At 43.2% G+C, this 23,525-nt stretch overlaps 1 protein-coding gene across 4 annotated transcripts in view; it reads left to right on the top strand.

Annotated features, from left to right (window-relative positions):
* The first annotated feature begins 7,567 nt into the window (after positions 1-7,567).
* The window catches only part of NCAM1 (neural cell adhesion molecule 1), a 348,328-nt gene continuing 332,370 nt past the window's right edge, over positions 7,568-23,525 (top strand). For all 4 annotated transcript variants that reach the window (XM_065944613.1, XM_065944612.1, XM_065944611.1 and 1 more), the window contains exon 1: positions 7,568-7,809. In XM_065944613.1, the coding sequence (XP_065800685.1) occupies positions 7,758-7,809 (52 nt within the window). In that variant the 5' untranslated portion in view covers positions 7,568-7,757. The remainder of the gene's footprint in view (positions 7,810-23,525) is intronic.

Genomic DNA, 23,525 nt, shown 5'->3' with positions numbered 1-23,525 from the left:
TTTATTCTCCATGACTAACACAGTGCCTTGGATGTGACAGGGGTTCAGTACTTGCCTGTTGAATGAAAGGGTGTCAGGCTTACATTAACCCTCTATGTATGTTACTTTAATGTTCACAAGATGTCTGGAAGACAGATATTTCTCTAATCCCATTTTATGAGCAAGAAAAATACAAAGTTTATAGGTGTGAAATATCTTGCCCAAATCCACAGATGGAGAAGCTAGGAACTGAAGTTGGACTGTTAAGTTCCAGGACCCAAGGACTCACCTCACTGCACTTCGTTGCTGCTGAGTAGAGAGGAAAGGAAGTGATCTTGTGTTTAATATTAGCTCAGTCATATTTTGTGACTTAGAAGATCTTGACATGGAGACCCTGGCTCCTTTCTCCAGACTGCTAAATTACCTGTTTCTTCAGAGGGCTTTTTTTCCCAAAGACAAAACAGGTTTGAGTCTCTAACGTCTGAGTTCAGTTCAAAGCCAGGAAACTATTTGAACCCATCTTTCCTTCATTGGCACACTGCCACTTTTCTAAACTAGCTGTACAATTTCATGGCCTGATTCTTGTAATTTGATCTGTTTCATCTCTCTGTAACTACACTGAAAAAAACAGATCATCCAAGTTGGTGATTTGTGGTAGTTCACTGTCACTCCATTTCCTATGCTCTAGAGTGAGATGCCTAACACAACACATATCCACCCCCAAGATGCCAGCGTGGTTCCAGGTACTAGACCAGATAACGACTTTGGGAAGGTTAGAAAACAGCACCCCCCAATCTCTACCAAATTCCTAATAACCTTCTGGGAAAAAATATTATCCTTAAATTTATACGGACTCAAAGGATTGCAAATAGCCAAAATACTCTTGAAAAAGAATAAAGTTAGAGGCCTTATATTCCTGATTTGAAAACTTACCATGAAGCTATGGTAATCAAAACAGTGTGGTCATGGCATAAGCAGAAAACAGACCCATGGAATAGAGTCCAGAAATAACTTCTTGCACGTGTGGCAAATGGATTTGGGACCAAGATGCCAAGACCATTCAACGGGGAAATACTTTACAACAAAAAGTGTTAAAAAAGCTGGATATCTACATCTAAATAAGTGAATAACACTGGACCTTTACTTTACCCATGCATGAAAATTAACTCAAAATGGATACAGGATATAAATGTAAGATTTAAATCTATAAAACTAGAAGAAACCATAGGAGAAAATGTCAAGATTTTATAGGTTTGGCAATGATATCTTGAACATGATGCCAAAAGCACAGACAACAAAAGGAAACACAGACAAGCTGGCCTTCAGCAAAATCAAACATTCATGTATCAAAGGGCACCATCAACAGAGTGAAAAGCTAATCCATAGGAGAAAATACTTATAAATCATATAATTGATAAGAGATTCATATCCAGAATACATAAAGAACTCTTACAACAGCAAAAACCAAATAACCCAGTTAAAATATGGACAAAGGACTTGAACTGATGTTTCTCCAAAGAAAATATGTGAATGGCCAATGAAAAGATGCTTACATTTCTAGACCTTATGTGCTCAGCTGCTCAGTTGTGTATGACTCCATTGACTGTAGCCCACCAGACTCCTCTGTCCAAGGAATTTTCCAGGCAAGAATACTGGAGCAAGTTGCTATTTCCCACTCCAGGGCATCTTCCTGACCCAGGGATCAAACCCATGACTCCTGCATCTCCTGCATTTGCAGGTGGGTTCTTTACCACTGAGCCACCTGGGAAGACAGATCTCAGGAAAATGAAAATGAAAATTACAATGAGATACCACTTCATACTTATTAGGATGACTGTTGAAAGAAAGAAAGAAAAAGAGAGGAGGAAAACAAGAGGAAGGAAAAGAGGAAAGGAACGAAAAGAAGCATCAGCAAGGTTGTAGACAGAAGTTGGAACCCATGTGCATCACTGGTGGGAATGTAAAATAATGCCACAGCTGTGGAAAATAGTATGGCAGTTCCTCAAAACATGAAACCACATGATCCAGCAATTCCACTTCAAGGTGCATACCCAAAAGAAGTGAAACCAGAGACAGGAATAGATATTTACACATCCATGTTCAAAGCAGCTGTATTCACAATAATCAAAAGGTGGAAGCTACGCAAGTGTCCGCCGATGAATGAATGGATAAACAAAATGTGGTATATGCATACAATGGAGAATTTGACACTTACTACAACTGAGGTGAAGCTTGAAAACATTATGCTAAGTGAAATAAGGCAGAAAAGGGCAAATGTATGATTGTTCTTATATGTGTGACTATTCGGGTTCACAGAGACAGAAAGTAGAATGGTTGTTACTAGGGACTGGGAGAAGAATGGGAAGGGGGATTTATTGTTTAATGAGTACAGAGTTTCAGTTGGAGAGGGTGAAAAGTTATGTAGATAAATAATGGTGATGGTTGTACAACGATGTGAATGTATTTAATGCTACAGAAGTGTACACTTAAAGTGGTCAAAATGGTTAATTTTATGTTACATATATTTTCTCATAATAAAAAAAAGGAAAAAATTATTTAACTTTCCTCCAAATTTTATTTTGATTTACAGCTTAAATTGTGTAGAGGATGCTGTGCTAAGCTGCCCAGAGGCCACTTTCAGGGCTGGAGGACTTGCTTCTCCACATGGGAGGATGCTGTCAGCCAATCAGCCTCGAGAGGTTGCCCTTGGCCGCAGAGAGCTGCCTCTCACAAGATCAGGCTCTGTTCCCCAGGCAGCCTGAATCCAAAGACCATAACATGCAAGGATATTACAACTAGTTTCATAGCTCCCAGGGTCTGACTGAGGCCTTGTGGGGCCTGCAGCAGGACTTAACTTCTCCCTCGATCCAACCCGTTTGCTTCCCTTTTCATACAGGTATTGAAAGCACTCTCTAATAAATTTCCTGCAAAATAAGAAAAGGAAGGAAGGAAGAAAAAGAAAGAAAGATAAAGGATCCAAAATGACAATAGCACTCCTGCATTGTGATTTCGCCATAAAAAACTGTCCTAACAACTAGATAAATACATGATGTGAAGCTTGAAATGTGGTCCCTGAAGTCATCAGTGCAATGGTTTCTCTTTGCCTCCATCCCATCCTTGGTTTTTGTGGTTACTATCAACATTCAGCTGGATCGATTGATGAGTGTGTACCCGTCCTTCACCAGGGCCTGAGTGGCCTTGATCAGTGAGGGAAGCATGTCAATGACCTAAGCCTCATCACCCAGCAGAACCTAGAAGTCATTTCTCCCGTCAATCAGATCAGGAATACAAGAAGCTAGGAGGGACGTCACTCTAGCTCTGTGGTCCCCTTTCCTGGATCACACTCCCTCTCTAGGCTTGCCTCTTTCTCCCCAGTCCCTCCTAGCCCCAGGCCACTGTCTTTAGCTTTGGTCGTAGGCAATTGTGTTTTCCAGAATGTATTTCACTCATGTCAAATGTGAAATTGAGTTTCTTGGATATGTGTGGGCCCTGAGATTACGCCTTAGTTCTCCTTTTCAACACCAACGTGAAAGAAGTCGTAAAGGAGGAAAAACAGCCATGAGGTCATTTGACTCTAGACTAAATTCATTTTTCCAAGTAGTCGAAGTTAGACTATAAGGTGGTGATGATGGTGAACAGGAGTTAGCAGTCAACTGAACTGACTTTATAGCCTAATGATTAAATCCGTATAGTAAAGAGAAAAAAAGAAAACCTGCTTTCAAGTTTCCTTCTTCCTCAGGCTTGCCTTTCTCTCCTTGTCCTTATCACACCTCTGCTCCATCCTCATGTAGCTCCTCTGAGAGTGGTCCACATCCCCAGCTTTCCTTCCTGGCCAGCCTTCCATTCCTGGGAAAGTGATCTCTCCTGTTCCCCATGAATGCTGCTCTCTCGGAGACCATTCATGACTTTCCAACAGTCAAGTCCAGGAAATTTTTAAGTCTTCTTATGTGACCACTTCAAAATTTTCTTCTCCTTTCCATTTGGTGACATTATAATGTTCCATTTCTCTATCTCTCTGACTGTGTTTTCACTATTTCTTTGGCAGTTCCTTCTGCCCACAGTTTAAATATTGATGGACTCTGGGCTCCTCTCCATCTGACTGTCCATCTTCTGCACATCTCCACTTGGATGTACCTCAAATATCTCAGAATGCTCATGTCCAGAGCTGACACCAATGCTCCTTGGCTTATTACCTTGTCCAAGTCTGCCCTTCCTCTTCCACTCCCAGTCAATGTCACCAGCAGCTACTCAATTGCTCACACTGGAAGCTTTGGCATCATTGCTTTCTCGAGATCTTTGCCAGATATCTCTGAGTTAGAGATATCTTCTTCGGCTCCCCTGTGTGTGCGCAGTTGCTCAGTTGTATCTGATTCTTTGTGACCCCATGGATGGTAGCCCACCAGGCTCCTCTGTCCACAAGATTTTCCTGGCAAGAAGACTGGAGTGGGTTGCCACGCCCTAATCCAGGGGATCATCCAGACCCAGGGGTGGAACCCGTAACTCCTGCATCTCCTATATTGCAGGCAAATTCTTTACCACTGAACCACAGGGAAAGCCCTCGGCTCCCCTATACAAAATGCTAATGCTCCCCCATCTCCCTATCCTCGTACCCCTCTTTATCGCCTCTTGTTTGCTCATATCACTATCTGCATGCTATTTGTCAATTAATTTCTATCTTCCCCATAAGAACAGAAGTCTATGAGGCAAAGATTCTCTATTGTCCACTGCTATGTCCTGAGTGTCTAGAACAGTGCTGGGTACCTAGTTGGTATTGAATAAGTATTTGTTGAGTGAATGAATGAATATGTATTTATTGCATGAAAGCAACTCTGATTTCTTCCCCTGCCTTAAGACTTCAATCTTCAGAAAGTTCCAAAGTCTCACTGTTTTTGTCTTGGAATACTTCTCAAATCTGTACCCTGTTGTCTCTTTCTCCAGGGTCACTGCCTTGGATCAGGACCCACTCCTTCCAGAACACTACTGTGGCCTCCCTCCTGACTGTTCTGCTCGCTATGGCTGGTTTTATAGTCCATTCTCCGTTTTACTAGGGAAGCTCCATCTCTGAGACAGTCGTGAGTGTCTCCTTCCTCTGCTTCAAGCCCTGGATATTCACTCGATAGATACTCACTATGGTGGACCTGACAACTTCGGACCCTCCCTGGGGAAAGAGGTCTGAGCAGGGACACAGTTCTGTCTCATTTCAAAGTGAGGTTCAGGAAAGAACTGTCACCCAGAACTCAGAGCTGTGGGCATTGACAAGTGGAGAGCTGACGAACTGGACACAAGTGACGGATCCTGTTAAAAGAACACAGGAGAGACACATGGAGTGTGGACTGGAATGACTGTGGGCCAGAATTCTAGAGTGAGTCATCACAACAGAGAGCAACAGCCACACGGGGCAGGGAGGGGCTGCAGAGAGACGGAGAGAGGAAAAAAAAAGAAATTCAGTCATGCTGAAGTGAGATAGGATTTCCACACCTGCCTGTGTTGAAAAGCTAAAAATAGGCACATTTGGGGGAAAATCGTGAGGAATCTTTTAATTCCGCAGATAGGGGCTGTAGGGAAGGAGGTTTGCAGAGAATGGTGTGTCTCTCACTCTTGGTAAAATTAGAAACAGAAAAATTATATTTTAGGTATCCCAACCTTCACTGTTTTCCTTGCCCCCTCAGACCTGTTCTCCCCTTCTTTCCCTGCTATCAAAGTCTCTTCCTTAGGAAAAAGTCTAATATACTTACGCACTTAAGTTTACAAAGTTTAATGTGACAATTTTACATGTTAGCCGAACCTCCTGTCTGAAGCCAAAGATGCTTGGCTTCAATACAGCAACCATTAAAACAACAACAGTAACTATATAATTCATTGTACCCAGCACAGGGCTAAACACAGTGGTTGCTCAACAAATATTTACCAAAAAACTTCCAAAAGCATTATTTATATTATCAAACTCTAGACATAATCTAAATATCCAACAATGCTAAAACCATTGAAGACCTTTGGAGATGAAGAAATACTATGTTGCTATAAAAGATTTCAAAAGACTTTTTAGCTGCTTGGGGAAATGCTTATCATGAGATGTTAGGGAAAATGAACAGCATTCAAAGTTCTACTAGACTATGTCAATGGTAAAAATCATATGCATTTACAGAAGACTTAGAAAGGCTGTGGGTATCTCTGGAATCTGTGGGATTTGGGGGATATTTTTAGTTCTTTCCACTTCTGTGTATTTTAAAATTATTTACAGTTGGTATGAGGGAATTATTACAAAGCAAATGTTGTGAAAGATAGATTTGGGGGAGGAAGCCCTTTTTAGGGGCCCATGTATTTCAGTCTGTTGGTGTGGCAGGCCTGATCAAATACAGGATGGGGGGAGGAGCGGTGGGGGCGGGGGGAGTGGGGAGTGCAAGCCTCTCCAGTAATGGAGGCTGGCTGGTTAACCAGCAGAGAACAGGTTTTAAAAGAGTGATACAGCAGTGGAGAGTCTGACCTTTGAAGAAAAATGGAGTGCATGGTGATGTTGGTACCCTGGTGCTTTAAACACAGGCAGGCAGCCTTCCTCTGGGAGGGTTTCTCTGTGCTAGGCTAATAGGCTAGTCCAGCAGCTAGAACACTGCCAGCGCCTGATTCTACCTCACCTTTTGTTCCTTAAACACTCAAGCCTTGCTCGGGTGCTGAAACATACCTATTTTAACCCTGCTCCTCCACCCTCTTCTGTTTAAAATACAGCTGGAAGATTCACTGAAACTCTTAGTGTTGGTACCTCAGTGATGATCTGTATTAAAGTCTTTAAGAACTGAGGTTGTATGCCCTTGTAAGAAAATACTATTTAATACAGTGCCTATACCATAAAACCTGCATTTAAAAAATCTTGGTTTATAACAGATTTCAGCATTTGTAAACAAGAAAACATTTTCCTTCAGTTATTTCTGAAAAGCCCTTCTAAATATCTGCGTTTTTCTCCTAACTTCAGTTGCTTCCCATCTCCTTCCCTTGGGATTTGTTGCCTCTCTGAGGGAGAGCAAACTTCACAGCCAGTATCAAACAAACCAATAAACAAAACCCAAACCAAACCCCACAACAGCAATCCCCATCCCTCTCCAAATTTCTAATTTCCTGCACTTAAAAAAATGAAGTCCTAGGCTATTCTTATAATTCAAGGATCTTAAGATCTAAATGGAGGATTTGACAACTTTGAAATCCTACGCACACCTAAAATTTCCTTTTTATTATCTACTACTTATTAAAGTACCCAAGCTTCCTGATGAAGGAAGGCTGGACGGCATTAAGGACCGCGGAGGCTTGGGAGAATTGTGAAAAGCAGAAATCCCAGCTCTGCCTGGAAGACTGCGTGCGAAAGAGCCCGACTCCTCCGGCGGCTCCAGGCCACGTTTTGCAGGCGGCCGCATCTGCCTCCCCTGTCTCTCTTACCTCCTTGATGTGAGGCACTATTTGTGGCCGGCGTGGTGGAAGGACACAGTGAGGTTCTCACCCCCGCCCCCCGCCCCCAGCTCCCATCCCCAGTTCCATCAAAGCGAACCCGGGCCAGCGCAAGGATCTCCGAGTTGCGAGTGTGCTGAGGCTGGGACTGTCACTCATTCTCCGATCAGCGCGTGAACGCATCTCGGCAGCGGCTGGCAGGAAACAATTCTGCAAAAATAATCGTACTCAGCCTGGCAATTGTCTGCCCTTAGGTCTGTTGCTCTGCCGCCGTCCACACTCGCTGCAAGGGGGGGCAGAGAATTTACCGCGGCAAGAACATCCCTCCCGGCCAGCAGATTACAATGCTGCAAACTAAGAATCTCATCTGGACTTTGTTTTTCCTGGGAACTGCAGGTACATTTTCAAAATTATTATTCTCAATTTGATTTGCTCATTGCCCCCTGCCCCCTCCTCGTCCCCCGAGGAACGCTGTTATTTGGGGGTGGTTTTACGTGGAATGCTAAGGGTGTTCATTTTCCTTGAGCTGAAGAAGGAGCGCGTCGTCCTTGCAGCCCAGCCGAACCCCGCGCCCTCTCGGGCTGCCTGGACCGGGACAGCCTCCCCGCGCAGCGAGCGCCGGGCGCCCCTCCAGCGCGCCCGCCCTTCCCACTTTGTGTGCCCGCGACGCCGGGAGCCTAACCGTCCGCTCCCGGGGACGCTGCGGCCGCGCCGGCGATGGGCAGCGCTCCATCCCCGAAAGCGGGCGGCGGGGCGGGGGATGCCATAGCTCGGTGGTGCAGCCGCACAGGCTTGTCTTCCGTGGGGAAGGGGTTTTCAGCCTGGGCTCCGCGAACAGTGAACAATAAGGCCGGGGCAGCCGCCCGCGATCGTTATTTCCCCGGGTCTAATAAAGTGGGACTCGCCGCCTTTGCGCCTACCCCCTTGCCTCCCCGCCCCGGAGAAATAACGGTTTGCAAAAATGGGGCGAAATGGGCAGAATCTCAGGGCTCTGTGGCCGTTATTGCACCTCCCTGTCGATATGACGTTAGTTTTTCATTTGCCAAATTGCTGGTTAGTTGCAAAGCCTGCTCTCGGCCCGGAGCAAGGAGGGATGGGAGGGTCGAGCGCTGCGTTTTGACAGGAGGAAGTGCGGAGGGGCGGAGGGCGAGGAGGGCGTGATCGGGGCTGCCTGGTGTGTGTGTGCGCGCGTGTATGCGCGCGTGTGCCTTCACACGCACCGCGAACCCCGTGTTGCACGGTGCAAGAGAAGAATGGCAGGTAGCCTCTCGAAACACCTCGCCCCAGTCTCCTTTCTTTGGGCGAGGTTCCCGATCCTGGCAAAGTGCGAACAATAGGGAGCTGGGAGGAAGACAGTAGTGATGCTCCCGCGGGTGGCGGGGGCCGCGCCGCCGCCCAAAACACCTTGGCTGCCGGGAGGGAGGTGATTTTTTTTCCCCCCCATTTGGGGTATTTCCACCCTAGCGTCCCTGGAAGATTCTTCTGTGCGTGCCCACCCTCCCCTCCAGCTGCTCACTCCACCCCACCCCGCCTCACCCCACCCCACCCCGCCTCACTCCACCCCACCCCAGGATTTGCGTTTTGGAGCTGACGGACGGGAATAAAGGAGACGGGGCTGCAGAGAGCTGGGTGGGGGGGGCGGACATTCTGGGCGGGGGGGGGCGGGGGGCGTGTGCTGGGAGAAGCGCCCGAGGAGAGCCGGGCGAAGGGGTCTGTGTGTTGCGACCGCCGCTGCCAGACGCCGCTGGAGCGGCCCTAGACCGCCGGGCCCGAGTGCCGGAGAGCGGGCCGGGGAGCACCCAACGCGCCCCCTCCCCGGGCGGCACGAGAGCCGCGCGCGGCCGCCGCCTCCAGCCAACACGGGTCCATTCTCCGGCGACCAATCAGAGAGAGGCTGGCTGGGCGGGAAGCTGCGAGAGGCTTTTTATTTCGGCGCGGGTGGCGGCCCGGGGCTGCTAGCACCGTCTCCGGGTGCTCCAGCCTAACGGTCTCGCTCACCGCCCCCGCCCCAGGCCGGGAGGAACCCCGCCCTGGGGCCGGACCCCCGCCCGGGCCGCAGTTTCCGAGGAGATAACGTGGAGTCGACGTGGTCACCGGGAGGTCTCCCGGCCCGACCCGCCCGTGCTCGCCCACTCGCGCCTCCTGCACGCTGGCCTGGACCATCCCTCCTGCCCCTCCGGCACACACACACGCGCGCGCGCACACACACACACACACACATACACACACGGGCGCGCGGGCGCCGAGCCGTCTGGGCCGGAGCGTGTGGTCCGTGAGGGCGCAGAGGCTGGGCGCACCGACGCGCGTGCGCTGACCGGCGCGCCTCGGGCAGGGGGCGCCGCCGGGGGCGGGGCTTTGGCCCGGGGTAGGGGCGCGAACCTCCCGACGGGGGGCCAACCCCGGCTGACCCCTGGTTCTGTGCCTACTGCCCGCTGGCCAGGGGCTCCTTGTCAGGCCTTCTCACGTCGTGTCGGTAGGTCTCCGGCGCGCGATTGATTTCCCTGCACCGCGCGAGTGTGTGTGTGAGATTCTGGGGCCTTCTGTCCCCTAGGTGGGGGCATGACCGTACAGACCTGGTCTTTGAGGGGCTCTGGGGGATCGCTCAGCTGTCCCTTCCAAGCCCGTGATGGGTGTAGCTCTTGGTGTTGGGATTCCCCAGGGAGTTACAGCAGGTACACGCCCAGACTGGATGTTCTTGGCTGCCAAGGCATGGGTGGCTTTCTGACCAGTGTGCTTTGAAAGGAAAGCATCCTCTTTCCGGGGCCCTAGTAACGTGAGGACGGGGAGAAGGCGGAATGAACGAGAAACACATGCGAGGTTGCTTAACAAAAGAAAGAAGTTGAGCGGTTTTCCAAAGAGAAATGATTTTCCACTAAAGCATTGTTTTCACCATTAAAAAAAAAATGTAGAGTTCAAGTCAGAGGGTCAGGACGGAAACAGAAATGACAGAGCAGCCTTTTCTCTCCCTCCCACCCACACACACATACACACACGTTTTGCTGTTGGTTTTTTTTGCCTCAATATTCTAGCATCTCCAGGGACAATGGTGGTTAAGTCTGTGCACGACTGGGAACACATGAAGATTTAAATGTAAGGTGTGTTCATCTTAATATACCAAAGGAATCGGGTCTGCTGCCCCTCTGTCATTTTGGTGTCTTCTGCGTCTTAGTAATAAAGTAAAAGGTTGTGGAATTACAAATTTGAGTTTATCATGATGCCAGTTTTAGATGTTTTGTGGAAAAATTGATTGATCTGAAATGGCCATTAAGTCATACGTTTATTTGATAATTTTTGCAATTCTCTGCCAACTTGGAAGAGTCAGGGAGTGATCAGGACTGGTTTTCTAACAAGTTGCACCAGATTAAGAACAAAAAGCACCTTTGCTACCCAAAAGCTAGCTTGCATGTATATATATAGTACATATTGATATCATTCTCTAAATGAAGTAAGATATGTTTCAGCAGAGTTTGCTGTCAATACAGTTATGGTGAACTATTTTTTTTTTTTTTATCGGTCTTCATTTTATGATCAGTAATGTATGTTTCTGAACAAAGTTTAATGGAATGTAATAGAGCTGTGCTGTGTCCCACTCTTTGCGACCCAAAGGACTGTAACTTGCCAGGCTCCTCTGTCCATGGCATTTTGCAGAGCATGGCATTTCGCAAGCCCACTGGAGTGGGCTGCCATTTCTTTCTCCAGGGAATCTTCCAGACCCAAGAGTTGAACCCTCTTCTCCTGAATTGGCAGGTGGATTCTTCACCCCTGAGCCACCAGGGAAGCCCATAGTCTTAACACTTACTGTTTTTTAGAGTTAGTTTTTCAAGAAGCTTCCCCTCTCTTCCCCTGACAGATTAAACTTGATAACTTCTTTCCAGATACCTTTACCCAGAATTGTTTTTTTCTTTGAAAATAATATTAAAATAGCAGACAATAGCAGGACACATACTTTTTCCATAAGTGTCTATGCTAATTGATTAAGCTATCGGTTTGTTGATTTAAATGGTGTTTCTTGAGTTTGATAGTTCAAGAATTAAAGTAGTTATTGTTTGCAAAAAAAATTCATGGTGTGGATGTGCTGTTTTCAAGGACTGTAGGTGCTTAGTCAAAGCAGCAATAAGAGAGGAAAAAACCCCAAATTTTGAGAGTTTTGCATAGCACTTTTCTTTAGAATACATTTATCATTAATTAGCTTCCTCAGATAGGTAATATGTCATTTAATGTAAGTGATCTATATCTGTATTTTTTTTTTCTGTCACAGGGAACATCCTAATTGCCTTTCAAAATAAATAGCACCATTTTGTCATTCAAATACTAATCTTTTGACATGACAGATGTTTTTGTTTGCTGCAGAACCCAGTTTTGTAAATTACAGACAGTATCTTGTAAACTTCCCACTGCTCGAAATAGGGACTTCAGAATTTCTGATCCAAGCAGTGAATCTTTTAAGGTAACAAAGCCTCTATTTAATATTTGAATTCCCCACGTTTACATCTTCACAGTTAAAGAACTGGGGCTGCTTCCCAGACTCAAAGGGACTTCAGTGCTGATGGCAGACCTCCAAAGATATTTTACAGACAGTCCTTCCTGTCTTGGTGAAAAATAAGTGATTGACTACCTGTTGCTCATGAACGTTTTGAACTTTCGCTGCTGATCTTGGTTCTGCGGTGCTGGAGAGCAGAACCAGTCAGTAGGAGGAGGAGAGAGGAGACTGGCAGCTGCCCTCGTCAGTCTTCTGGGAACAGTCACTCTGGCAGGAGACAAAGGCATCTTAAAAAGGCTCTCCTGTGCTATTTAAGTATTGAGCTTCTGAGCACACACATGTCTTATGCTGCCAATATAAATGTCTTAATGTAAATTCCATAACTGATAATTCTTCCGTTTAGGTATTATTAGATAATTCTTCAATTCCCCTAACCCTATATAGGCTAGGAAACTTCTGGAATGTTAAAAGAAGGGGCAGGAAATTATACATAGCACTTTTTTTCCAGTCTTAAAAATGAATTACAAATTAAACCAAATTGAAAACATGACTCAACAGGCTATATAATAATAACGGCTGTTTGAGGTTTGAATCAAGAAGGCAAGGTTAAGATCCCTTTAGTTAAAAAGGAAGAAATAATATGATTCCAGAGGAGGATTTTATACATCTCTTAAAATACTCAATGAGGCTTTGAGCAGTATTGTCAGAGTTGGCCTGTTAGGAAGAGTGAATACCCAAGGACCTCTCCGAGTCTTGATGAATAGGTCTCTGTGAGATCCAGAGTTTCTCATATGAGAAAGCCATGTAGTGAACCTACTACCAACGATACAGGCAAATGTACTTAACTACTGTACAGTGGTACAACGCAGAAGTCAATCTGAAGGTCAGAGGCATGTCAACTCTAGCCCTTTTTGTTATTGGATCTTGGTGCCGCACTTAAAACCAATTGCTGATATACAGGGATGTAAATTATTTGGTGCCATTATGCCTTTTTGTTTCCCGGTGTTGAAACGCCGTCTCTTGGCTGAAGATCCTCATTAGGAGCGCTGCCTTTTGATGTTGGTGTGGGAGCCAATGGTGGCCTTCCAGGCGCGTTCAGTACATTACACTTGAAATGCTGTTAGGCCATGTCTACACGCAGCCACTGAGTTCACTGTTTTCAGCTAGGTAGCCACACTTTTTCCTTCCTGCAGAATTAATTTAACTTCCAAGCAATCACTCAAAGAGGACTGTGCTCGAAGAACAAAACATTTGGTCTATCTTGTGTATTTGTGTGTGTGTTTTTTAAAGGTTTTAATAAGCCTATGTTAGGCATTCTTTTTCTCCAGATATATGTAGATATGATTGTAGATCTGACTTCAGTTCAAAGATTGCCTCACTGGTGGGACTTGAAAGGCTTTTGTCTAACCTGTGTTCCACTGGGTATGCTCACTGAATACGTTTTGATTTGTAACTGCAAACCATGGCAACATCTGGCCCTGTTTTCCATTCTGTACCATTCCTGAGAGATCAGATTACTCCACCATTTAGGATTATTCATAGTGGTGTCACACCAGTAGGGATTGGGTTACAATAGGTATTCTCTTAAATAGTTCATCAAATATGTTTATTGAGTGCCAGCTTTTTATCATCAGCTCTGTGGGGAATTACAAAGCACTGCGATGACCTAATTTCTGCTGTCAAGGAACCCTGTGAGTAGGAAAGCCTAGAGATTGAGAGTGGCCGGTGGCCCTCGGGTAGCACCCCAGGCACATGGATCCTTCATTAGTTGTCTGATCCCGGGTGAGTCGATTCAGTTCTCTAAGTTCATTTCCTTTTCTGTGAGATAGGAAAATTAGCAATACCTCCTTGTTAGAAACCTTGTGAATATTTTAGAATGCACATGAGCTGTGCTTATTAAAGAGAAAGAGGGGTGTATATGGATCGAGAAAAAAAAATTATTCAGACATCATGCTCTTTTTAGATAGACTTTAAAAAAGGATGTTAAAGTACTGTATTTCAATGATTAGAACTAGATTTTTAAAAATCTTGTTTTAAATATGCCTGCCATGTTGTTGGTTATGAATACTTCAGAGAGAAAAGGGTCTTAGGAGGTTGAAAGTTGTTAGCCAAAGGATTCATCTGGGTTTCATGGGTCTGAAAGGTCTGTGATTTTGATGGCAACTCAGAACCCTCTTGCTTTTGACTGTGAGCACAGGTCGCCAGACCTGCATCGCCCCCCCGAGCCTTGGAAGGGACCCATGCAGCTAAGAAGTACATGCAAACATCTGACTTGCCATGGCAACTCTTTTGGCCTGCTTGGGCGCACTCGCCTGAGAATATAAACTAATTGTTCCAGTGTGTTAAATAAATACCTCATAAAGGTTGTTTGTATAGTGCTTTGAAGATGAGAACCATGTATCAAAATCAAAGGTATTTTTGAAAAGAAAAGGCTATTTGACCTATATTTTATAGACTGTCTTTAGTGAGAACTGAGGTGATTAGATGTGTCTCACTGCCGATATTTTTATAAATTACAAACTGGAATAAAAATAAGATAATTGCTCTTATTACTCAGATGAGTCAAACATAAGTGCCCTATTGGTGAGGCTGGAAGAGGTTTGCCAACTAAAGGCACAGGATACTGGAGAAGAGACGGAAGCTTTTGTTTTAGCCATCAAAGGGGATAAACTGGATATGTAATCCTAATTAGTGTATCTTATTTGTCATCTGTATACAATTCACAGAGGTTTTTGATCATTATGTCTTTTAATCTTCATATCTTTCATTTGGTAAGTATTCATTGAGTAGGTACTGGGTGCTGGGAGCTGGGAATGCAGTGGTAAACTAAACGTATAGCATCCCTGTATAGAGCTTCCAGTCTAAGAGTGTGGAGGAATATAGACATTAACAAAGTAATTCACACACATCTTTATAGTTACGTATTCTGATTAAAAAGTAAGAAAAGGATCAGGGGGCTATGAGAGATTATCAGGGGGAGGTCCGTCTTTGGGTAGTTGGGGAGGTAAACAGATAACACTGAAAAAACTCTGAAGTAGGAAGGACAGATGCTCCTCTTAGTTGAAGGCATGGTTGATTGACTGCTTAACAAATCTTGGTTGAATCACAGCCAACATTCCTGACTTTCTCAATTCAGCGAACTTTCCTGAAACCTTGTGATGGTCAAATAGTTTCAGGAATTGTACTGGGTTTCAGTTATGAAGTCGGGTAAGATGTATCTCTGCCTCTGGAGCTTACCATCTAGTGTGGGGGAGACATCTGTACTTATAAATACAGACATGAGTTAAATACCATTGGAACACAAGAACGGAAGCAGTTAATTCGGCTTGGGGCTCCCCTGAGGTGGGTAAGGAGCCTCAGTTTGCCTTCACGGGATGAAGTAAGAAGAGGTGATTCAGCAGAACCAACGCATAGAGACGTGGATGTATACAGTCATATCTGGGGACAGTGGGGGGTGCTTGGGGAGAAGTGGCCAGAGATGAGGAGAAAAAACAATTCTCGGGGCCGGATTGTGTTAGGTCTTGAAACAGAAACTGAGGCTAGGAGAGTAAGTGATTTACTCAGGTGAAGCTCGGACTGTAACTTAACTTTCTTTGACTGCATTTCATCCTTTCCTAAGGTTAGGATAATTTGAATACATACAGGATCAGTCAGGCCTCCCCGGTGGCTTAGTGGTAACGAATGTGCCTATAGGGCAGGAGATACTAAAGACGCGGGTTCGACCCCTGGGTGGGGAATGGCAACCCACTCCAGTATTCTTGCCTGGAGAATCCCGTGGACAGAGGAGCCTGGCATGCTACACTCCACAGGCTCGAAAGAGTCAAACACGACGGAGGTGACTTGGCACAGCATCAGAGTATATGCCAAGCAAAGGTGAACTTGCTTGCCTTCTGGATCTGATGGAAATGAGGGGGAGTGGTAGGCAGTATTAAGAGCTTTGGAATCTGACAGGTCTAGGTCAGAGTCACTGTCACTGACATTCCACAAGTTGCTGCATCCCCTCTCCATAAAATGAGGAAAGTGACACCTGCATTATGGGTTTTGGTGAGCTTTAATAATTCATGTATGTAAGATAGGTCATATACAGTAGGCACTCAAAGTTGAGCGCTGAAGAATTGATGCTTTTGAATTGTGGTGTTGGAGAAAACTCTTGAGTCCCTTGGACTGCAAGGAGATCAAACAAAATTGTAAAGGAAATCAGTTCTGATTATGCATTGGGAGGACTGATGCTGAAGTTGAAGCTCCAGTACTTTGGCCACCTCATTGGAAAAGACCCTGATGTTGGGAAAGATTGAAGGTGGGAGAAGGGGACGACAGAGAATGAGATGGTTGGATGACATCACTGACTCGATGGACATGAGTTTGAGTAGACTCTGGGAGTTGGTGATGGACAGGGAAGCCTGGTGTGCTGCAGTCCATGGGGTTGCAAAGAGTCAGACATGACTGAGCAACTGAATGGAACTCAATATTTGTTTTTAAAGTTCATCCTCCATGGAGGTTTTGTTTGAAATGCTTATTAAACTGGTGTGAATGGGATGTGCAGAGTTTGTGCTGGAAGCCGAGGGGAAAAACAAAATACATTTAAGTGTGTTATACTGGTCCTGCAGAGGCTTTCAGATGGCTGGAAAGAAAACACTTAGTTCAGGTGGTAGGGAATCCTGAAAGGTACTATGTGAGTAAGTGCCTAGAGAGAAGGAGGCAGACAATAATTGTGAGAATTATTCAGAAAGCCAAAAGTCATCTTAGTTGGTTTTCATGTCTGGAAAAAGATATGGCAGAGCTACTGATCTCAAGCTCCAAGAACATAAGGATAAAAAACAGGAAGGACCAGTTCTCTGTAGGAGGAGATGCATCTAGCTGGAGGATCCTTAGTATTGAGGAGCAATGAAAGCAGACTGGATATTGGGACAGGTCTTATTAAAATCTTAAATGGTAAACAAAGGAGGGGCTGCTACTGGGGATGTAAGAAAAATCATTTTGTAAAATATTTAAGGCTATAGTCAGCTACAGCAATGAAATATCTGCTGTGTTAGGCTCTGTGTTTGATGGCAGCTGTGAATTAGCAGAGAAGCAAGTAGGGCCTAATCGGTCATGAAATCATTGCAGTCCTTAAAGGGAGTTTTGGTTTTATGTGGCAAGCCCTGTAGGAGCTGGACAAGATTGTGAATTGGTGAAAGGATTTTTTTTTGCAGCGTTATAAAAAATCAGCTAGATGATGGAGAACTTAGAGGTTGGAAGATAGGAAATTCAGTTGAAGCTGCTTTGAAGGCCTGTGAAGTGCAATGAAAGTCTTGTTTTAAGAGTTGGAAGATGTGTATGTGAAGAAAGGGAACAGTTGGGCTTAGATTTAAAAGATTTGGGTTCAACATTTGGCTCTGTTACCAACTAGCCTAGTTTATCTGTGAAAGTTGCTTAATATCTTCAAACTGTAATTTCCTCATTTGAATAGAGAAATCAAATCAAATAATATATGTGAAATTCACCACAAACCAAAATACTTAACTATACCTTTTATTAATAGACCCACGGCTGAAAGGTCTTACAAAAATCAAATTTTGTGTATCAGAGCTGCTTGTTAAAGAAATACAATTGTGATATATCAATATTTTATAAAGCAGGTAATCTTCGAAAGATATACTTGTGGTTACTTTGGGTAAGAATGAAAAGGATGCACAGCTGACACCCTGGAGATCACAAATCAGCCAGAAGAGGAAATGATAGGTCCAAAATGGTAGCAGACTGAGAGAGAAAAACATTTATGCTATCAACCCAGAGTAATGGAATAATCATGGTACTGTCAGCCTGATAGGGAATTGGGAAGAAGGGTTCACCTTGGATGAAGAAGGGATACCCTCAGTTTTATGCACATTAGGTTTCAGAAAAAATTCGGGCATCCTTGTGTCTTAACTTGTAGGTCAGTATTTTTCAACCGTAGGTGGTGGAATCTATTCAGTTGGCTTCTACTAGTGTTAAAGAAAGGAAGGAAGGGGAAAAAAGGGAGAAAGAAGAAATCAAATAAAATAGAGAGTATATCTTATGTAGTAAGGGTAGATATTGTTTTGTGAAACTTTTGTTGATCTGGCTCTGATGGAAAACATATATCGTGTTATGACTCAGGTCAGAAGAGTTAGAAAGCTGATGTCATAGGTGGAGGAATATAGAACTAGAGGGAGAGTCAAACTGCCTGTAGTGTGGAGAAGGGGTAGGGAAGAGATTTAATGGGTTTGGGGGGAGAGGGAGAGCAGTCACAGTGAAAATACTTACCGATCATTGCCGCAGCCGGTTAGCTGCAGATGTAAAACAAAACCCCAAAACTCTCAAGTACAATTCCTTGATAGTAAGAGAGCTTGCTGTCTAGTGGAGAATGAAAAGACAGCTGGGAATACCAGGTAGCATTTAAAGCCAGTACGTGGCTAAGATTGTCGAGGCAGGATAAAGATTGCCTGTGCCCCAGGGGAGATTGGAAAACTCTTCACAGTGTAAATGAGAGCTGAAAGAGATTTAAAGGAAGGACTTAGCATGGATGAGGTATGTTGCTTGTTGCATGTTTGGGTGGAAGCTTGGAGGTAACCCAGCTAAGGAGATCAAGATTTCAGAGCCGTAGTAGTCTGTATTTTTATCCTTTTTCAGTGGAGAGAAAACACCATGAATTACAACTGGTACATTGTGGAGTCTTTATCACACCTGGAGTATTTGTGTTGTTGTATTTATGTAGCATCTATAATGGTACTTGTCCATAATTTATGAAGTGATATTGAACAAATAAAGGGGACCAGAGCCACGCAGTATAAATGCCTGGGTTAGAGAAGAATAATCATGTTAAGTAGAAGAGTTGTAGAGCAAATGGAATTTATAAGCATCATCTCAGTTTTGTTTTAAAAATCTTTTTCACTTTTTAAGACTGGAAGAAGATTATTTTTATACAATCTGAGCTTTCTCTAATGAGCTTTATATACCAATTGCAAAACAAATAGTACAATGAAAAAGAGGACCGCAGTGTTTATTGTGGTTAAGAGAATAAGGAGGATGAGACTCAAGGAGAATCTTTGGATTTGGAAGAGAATGGAAATGTTAGAGTAATTTCAGTCGGAGAGTGAAATTCAGGTTCTTAGAGTCAAAGGTGGAGGAAGAGCTGATATCTTAAGACACTTGGCCAAAAACAAGGGGAGAAGAGGTGGTTTGGAAGGCTTCGAGCTCAGGGCCGTCTGGCACTGTACCTGCACACCAAGGGAAAGAGCCAGGAGAGACTGGTAGGAGCACCCGTATAACCTTTTTTAAAATTTCTAAACATTTTTATTATTGCCAAAGAAATCCCATACCCATTAGTCATTAGTTTTCATGCAAAATTTTCTAAAATCTGTCCTTCCTGTCACATTTTAGATGCATTGCTTTTATCAGATCAGCAGAGGAGTGGGTGGTAATGGTTGAGATTGACCACTTTTCCAATGTTCTTTGGTTTATATTTCAGCTCCCAAGTGTCTTATTCTGTCCACGATAGATACTGCCAATCACCAGTTAAGCTGCGGTTGCTATATGATAATTCTATTCAGGACACAAATGGAAACCTTAAAGATCTGCTATTGTATGCATGAGAAGATCTAAGTTTAGTGCAGACACTTTGATTTAAGTTGATATTATAAATTACCTTCCGTTTTTGGTGTTCTGTAGGCAATGCATACTGTAGGGAGCGTCTCATGGATCTTTTATATCAAACTTGATTTTGAAAGGTGCCTTTCCTGCTGTCCATGACCTTGAGCCAATAATTGAATCTCTCCAAAACTCAGTTTATTTATCTGTGAGACAGGGATAATAATACCTACCTAAAAGGGCTATTGTGAAGATAAAATGAGGTAATTCATACAACTGTCTGGCACATAGTAAACTCAGCCATTTTTTCTCATTTCCTTTCTTTCTGCTAAAGTTCACAGTGAAGGGGTGCACAATGAGTGTTGGATTTAAGTATTGATTATAATTAGAGTCACATTTTCTTCCATTTATTTTTCATCCTCTGAGAGTTCAGAGTTGAACTCACCATTGAGTTCCGACTGAGTTAGAAATGCCATGGCTGATTGCTTAGCTGTTTTATCTTTAGTGAAAGCAAAGTGGTCTCGATTTTGAGAAAAGTAGTTTATAGAGCAAATGAGTTCATATAGATTCTTCTTTCTATTTTGCATAGAGTTAATATTAAACTTATCAATGGTGGAGGCTTCAGTTCAGTTCAGTTGCTCAGTCGTGTCCGACTCTTTGTGACCCCATGGACTGCAGCACACCAGGCTTCCCTGTCCATCACTAACTCCTGGAGTTTACTCAAACTCATGTCCATCAAGTTGGTAATACCATCCAACCATCTCATCCTCTGTCGTTCCCTTTTCCTCCTGCCTTCAATCTTCCCCAGCCTCAGGGTATATTTAAGTAATGGCTGCTGATAAAGACCCTGTTAGTAGCACTTCATTAGTATGGAAGTCATTTTTCTGGCAACCTTTATTTTTTGGAGCATGAAGAATTAAGGGAAAGAGTGAAGAAGTGAAGGAATGAATCTTCTGGATAGCCAAAATAGATAACCCCCAAGTCCATGCACTGAATTGTATGCATTTAATTCATAGTCTTAGTTGCTCAGTTGTGTCCAACTTTTTGCGACCCTGTGGACTGTAGCCTGCCAGGCTCCTCTGTCCATGGGACTTGATTCATTAGACATTAAATAAATACCTTTATTCAGAAAGAGCTCATATATTCTTCATTAATTTCTATACTCTACCACATTTATAAAGACTCCTATATTCAGATTAGCATCAAGGAAACGTGACTGCTAGGTTCAGGTGCACTGATGGGAACAAGATGCAGTAACTTGAATGGATGGGACAATTATGAGAATCAAACTCAGGAGCATAGAAAGCATGCCAATCTTAGCCATTTAGTATTTGGTTTTAAAAAAAAAAAAGCCCTATGCATCACAGATGCTAAGGGAATGTCTCTAAAACAGTGCAGTATAAATAATGCCTATTCATAACTAAACCTCATTTTCAAGCAGCAGGCAACAATTATACCAACTCAGTTATTGAGCATATGTCTTTTGTGTTCAGCTCTGTGCTAGGTGCTAAAGGAGCTATGACTTTCTCCCATATAGTTGAAAAATAAAGCAAAGATAAACATAGGTACCATTATCTATGAAAGAGGTAATGTAATTAGTGTTAGTCATCTGGAAAATTGACTCGAGACATTCTAATCTCCAAGGATTTAGGACAAAGATTTCATATTTCACTCTTATAAAGTGACTTTGTTATACTGTACAGCTTCTCAGCTTGGCTTGAAGCCCACAGTTATTTACCACTAAGATAAGATGGGTTGGTTCGTTTCTCTTCTTTCTGCTAAGTTATTCTAAATGTATCTTGAGATTAAAGATCCTAACTAGTCAAGCAATCGCAAATACTTGGTTGTCACTCCTCTCTTCTTTCTTGAATTTAATGTTTACTTTTGGCAAATTGAAATGTCCACATTTAAGAAGTTAAATTATTTTATGACTTGAAACAAAAAGCATTCGTCCCCAGACCCAACTCTTTCTACCCCATCTTACCCCTCCTTAACCCTCCAACCTTTGATCTTGACTCCCCTGAAACAACCACTTTCTACTCATTTACCTGTTTCCACATTTTTATCTCCATATTTATACTTTCTTAATTTCCAGTTTTCGGTATTATTTATTGACTTTTTCCTATCGGAGTTTACTACTCTTGCACACTTCGCACTCCCTCCTTCTTTACCGTGGCCTCCCAATATTGAATTTTTAAAAATTTTTTGTTAAACCAGTATTTAATGTTTACGTTATTATGACCATATAAATATTGTTATAGCTGAGCCTTGATCAGTGCTGTGACTTTGTTCCCTTTCTTTTATAGTTTTCTTGGGGTTTTTTTGAGTGTATTATGGCCTCAGTTTTTTTAGCTTAGTTTTCTACATACCTATCACTAATTCATGGTTCAGTTCTCAGACTGAAGTATATATCCCCTCTCTATATGTTAAAATATGGTTATTTTCCTTTCTCCCCTGTTTTTCAGTCTGGACTGTGAATTTTCTAGGCTTATGGCAGTTCATTTATGTTTGCCTGGTGTATAATTGTCTACATTGAAAATTGTTTTTCCTAAGAATTTTGAAGATGTTGCTCCAGACTTTCTAGCTTTCTGTTGCATGTGTGAAAGTCAGTGCATTCTTGTTTCTGATAATTTGCATGAAACTTTTTTCTCCTGTAGAAGGCTTTAGGATCTTCTCTTTATAGTATTCAGAGATTTCACAATGATATGGCTTGATTTAGGTTTGTTTTCATTTATTGGGGTAGATTCTTAGTGGGCCTTTTTAGTTTGGAAATTCATGTCCTTCAGTGCTGGGAAATGTTCCTACATTATTTATTTGATATTTTTGTATCTTTTAAATTTGTTTTTCTGGAACTCTTATTTAGAAATTGGATTGATCATCTGACTTTTCTTATCTTCTGTCTCCTATTACTCATTTCTTGGTCTCACCAAGCCTCCATCCTTTGTTTTCTGGGAGGTTTTCTCAGTTTTTTGCCAGTATTTCTATTGAATTTTCTGTTTTGCTTATATATATAACATAAAGAACACAAAAGATATAAACATATAGCATATTAAAAATTTCTAAGAACTGTTTGATGTGGTCTGAATGTCTCTGTGGTAGCACCCTCTTCTTTCTTGATGCAACAAATTTTATATCTCTGAGTATTTTAGAATATTTTCCTTGCTTCCTGTATTGTCTTTTTCCTTTGAATTCCTCTTTACTATTGGGTTTAGCATCTCTGCTGTGTTTCATATTGTCTCATTTCACTTCTCAAACTTGGATGGTCCCTGGATGCCTACTAGTAATTAGGAGTGAGACCCTGAAAACTATGGGGAAGCTCCATGTGGGTGGTCTTCACTGCAGGGTGAGTGTACACAGAGCTAGTCCCTTGGGTGGGGGTCATGCAAACCCACTCATTGTACCTGTGTTTTCTCTTAAGCGATCAGCTGAGGAGAATCCAACATTTTGCAAATGACAGGGTATAAGTCTGACTGTTCTTTTTCTGTAAGCTGAGTGGGAGATATGGTTTGGGAATATTTTATTCAGTAGTCAAGATTTCATTTAATTCTCCTGTTTGCTGTGGGGCACTTCTGCTCTCAAATGCCTGATATCCCCAAGAACAAAGACGCTGTCATTTAGCTTCTCCATTAATAAATATGCAGTAAAGACTGCTGGAGTGAAGAAGAATACAGGATGGGAGACGAGATAATACTGTAGGTTACGTGTGTGTGTGTGTGTGTGTGTGTGTGTGTGTGTGTGTGTGGTTGAAGTTAGTGGTATGAGAGGACTGGTGGTAAGAGAGAAATGGTTAGTTTTAATTTTGGAGCAGACTGTGAGAACCCTCTGGTGACCTGTCTCCTTCAGGGTTCAAATTTGCTACAAGCGAAAGCTGATTTCTGAAATCTTGTATCTCATATGGTTTAGTATGGAATTTTTGAGATGGAAAGAAGCTTGAAGAGTTCTTAAAAGAAGGGGGACAAGCTTCAGGGATGCATCAAAGGCAGAGACCTAAGAGGATGAACGTTAAGGCACCTTCAAGGGAATTGACAATGGAGGGACTTAGGGC

This window comes from Muntiacus reevesi, chromosome 9, assembly GCF_963930625.1.
Source record: "Muntiacus reevesi chromosome 9, mMunRee1.1, whole genome shotgun sequence".
Lineage (NCBI taxonomy): Eukaryota > Metazoa > Chordata > Mammalia > Artiodactyla > Cervidae > Muntiacus > Muntiacus reevesi.
The sequence above is the reverse complement of the archived record's forward strand: the minus strand, read 5'-3'. Positions and strand labels throughout refer to the sequence as shown.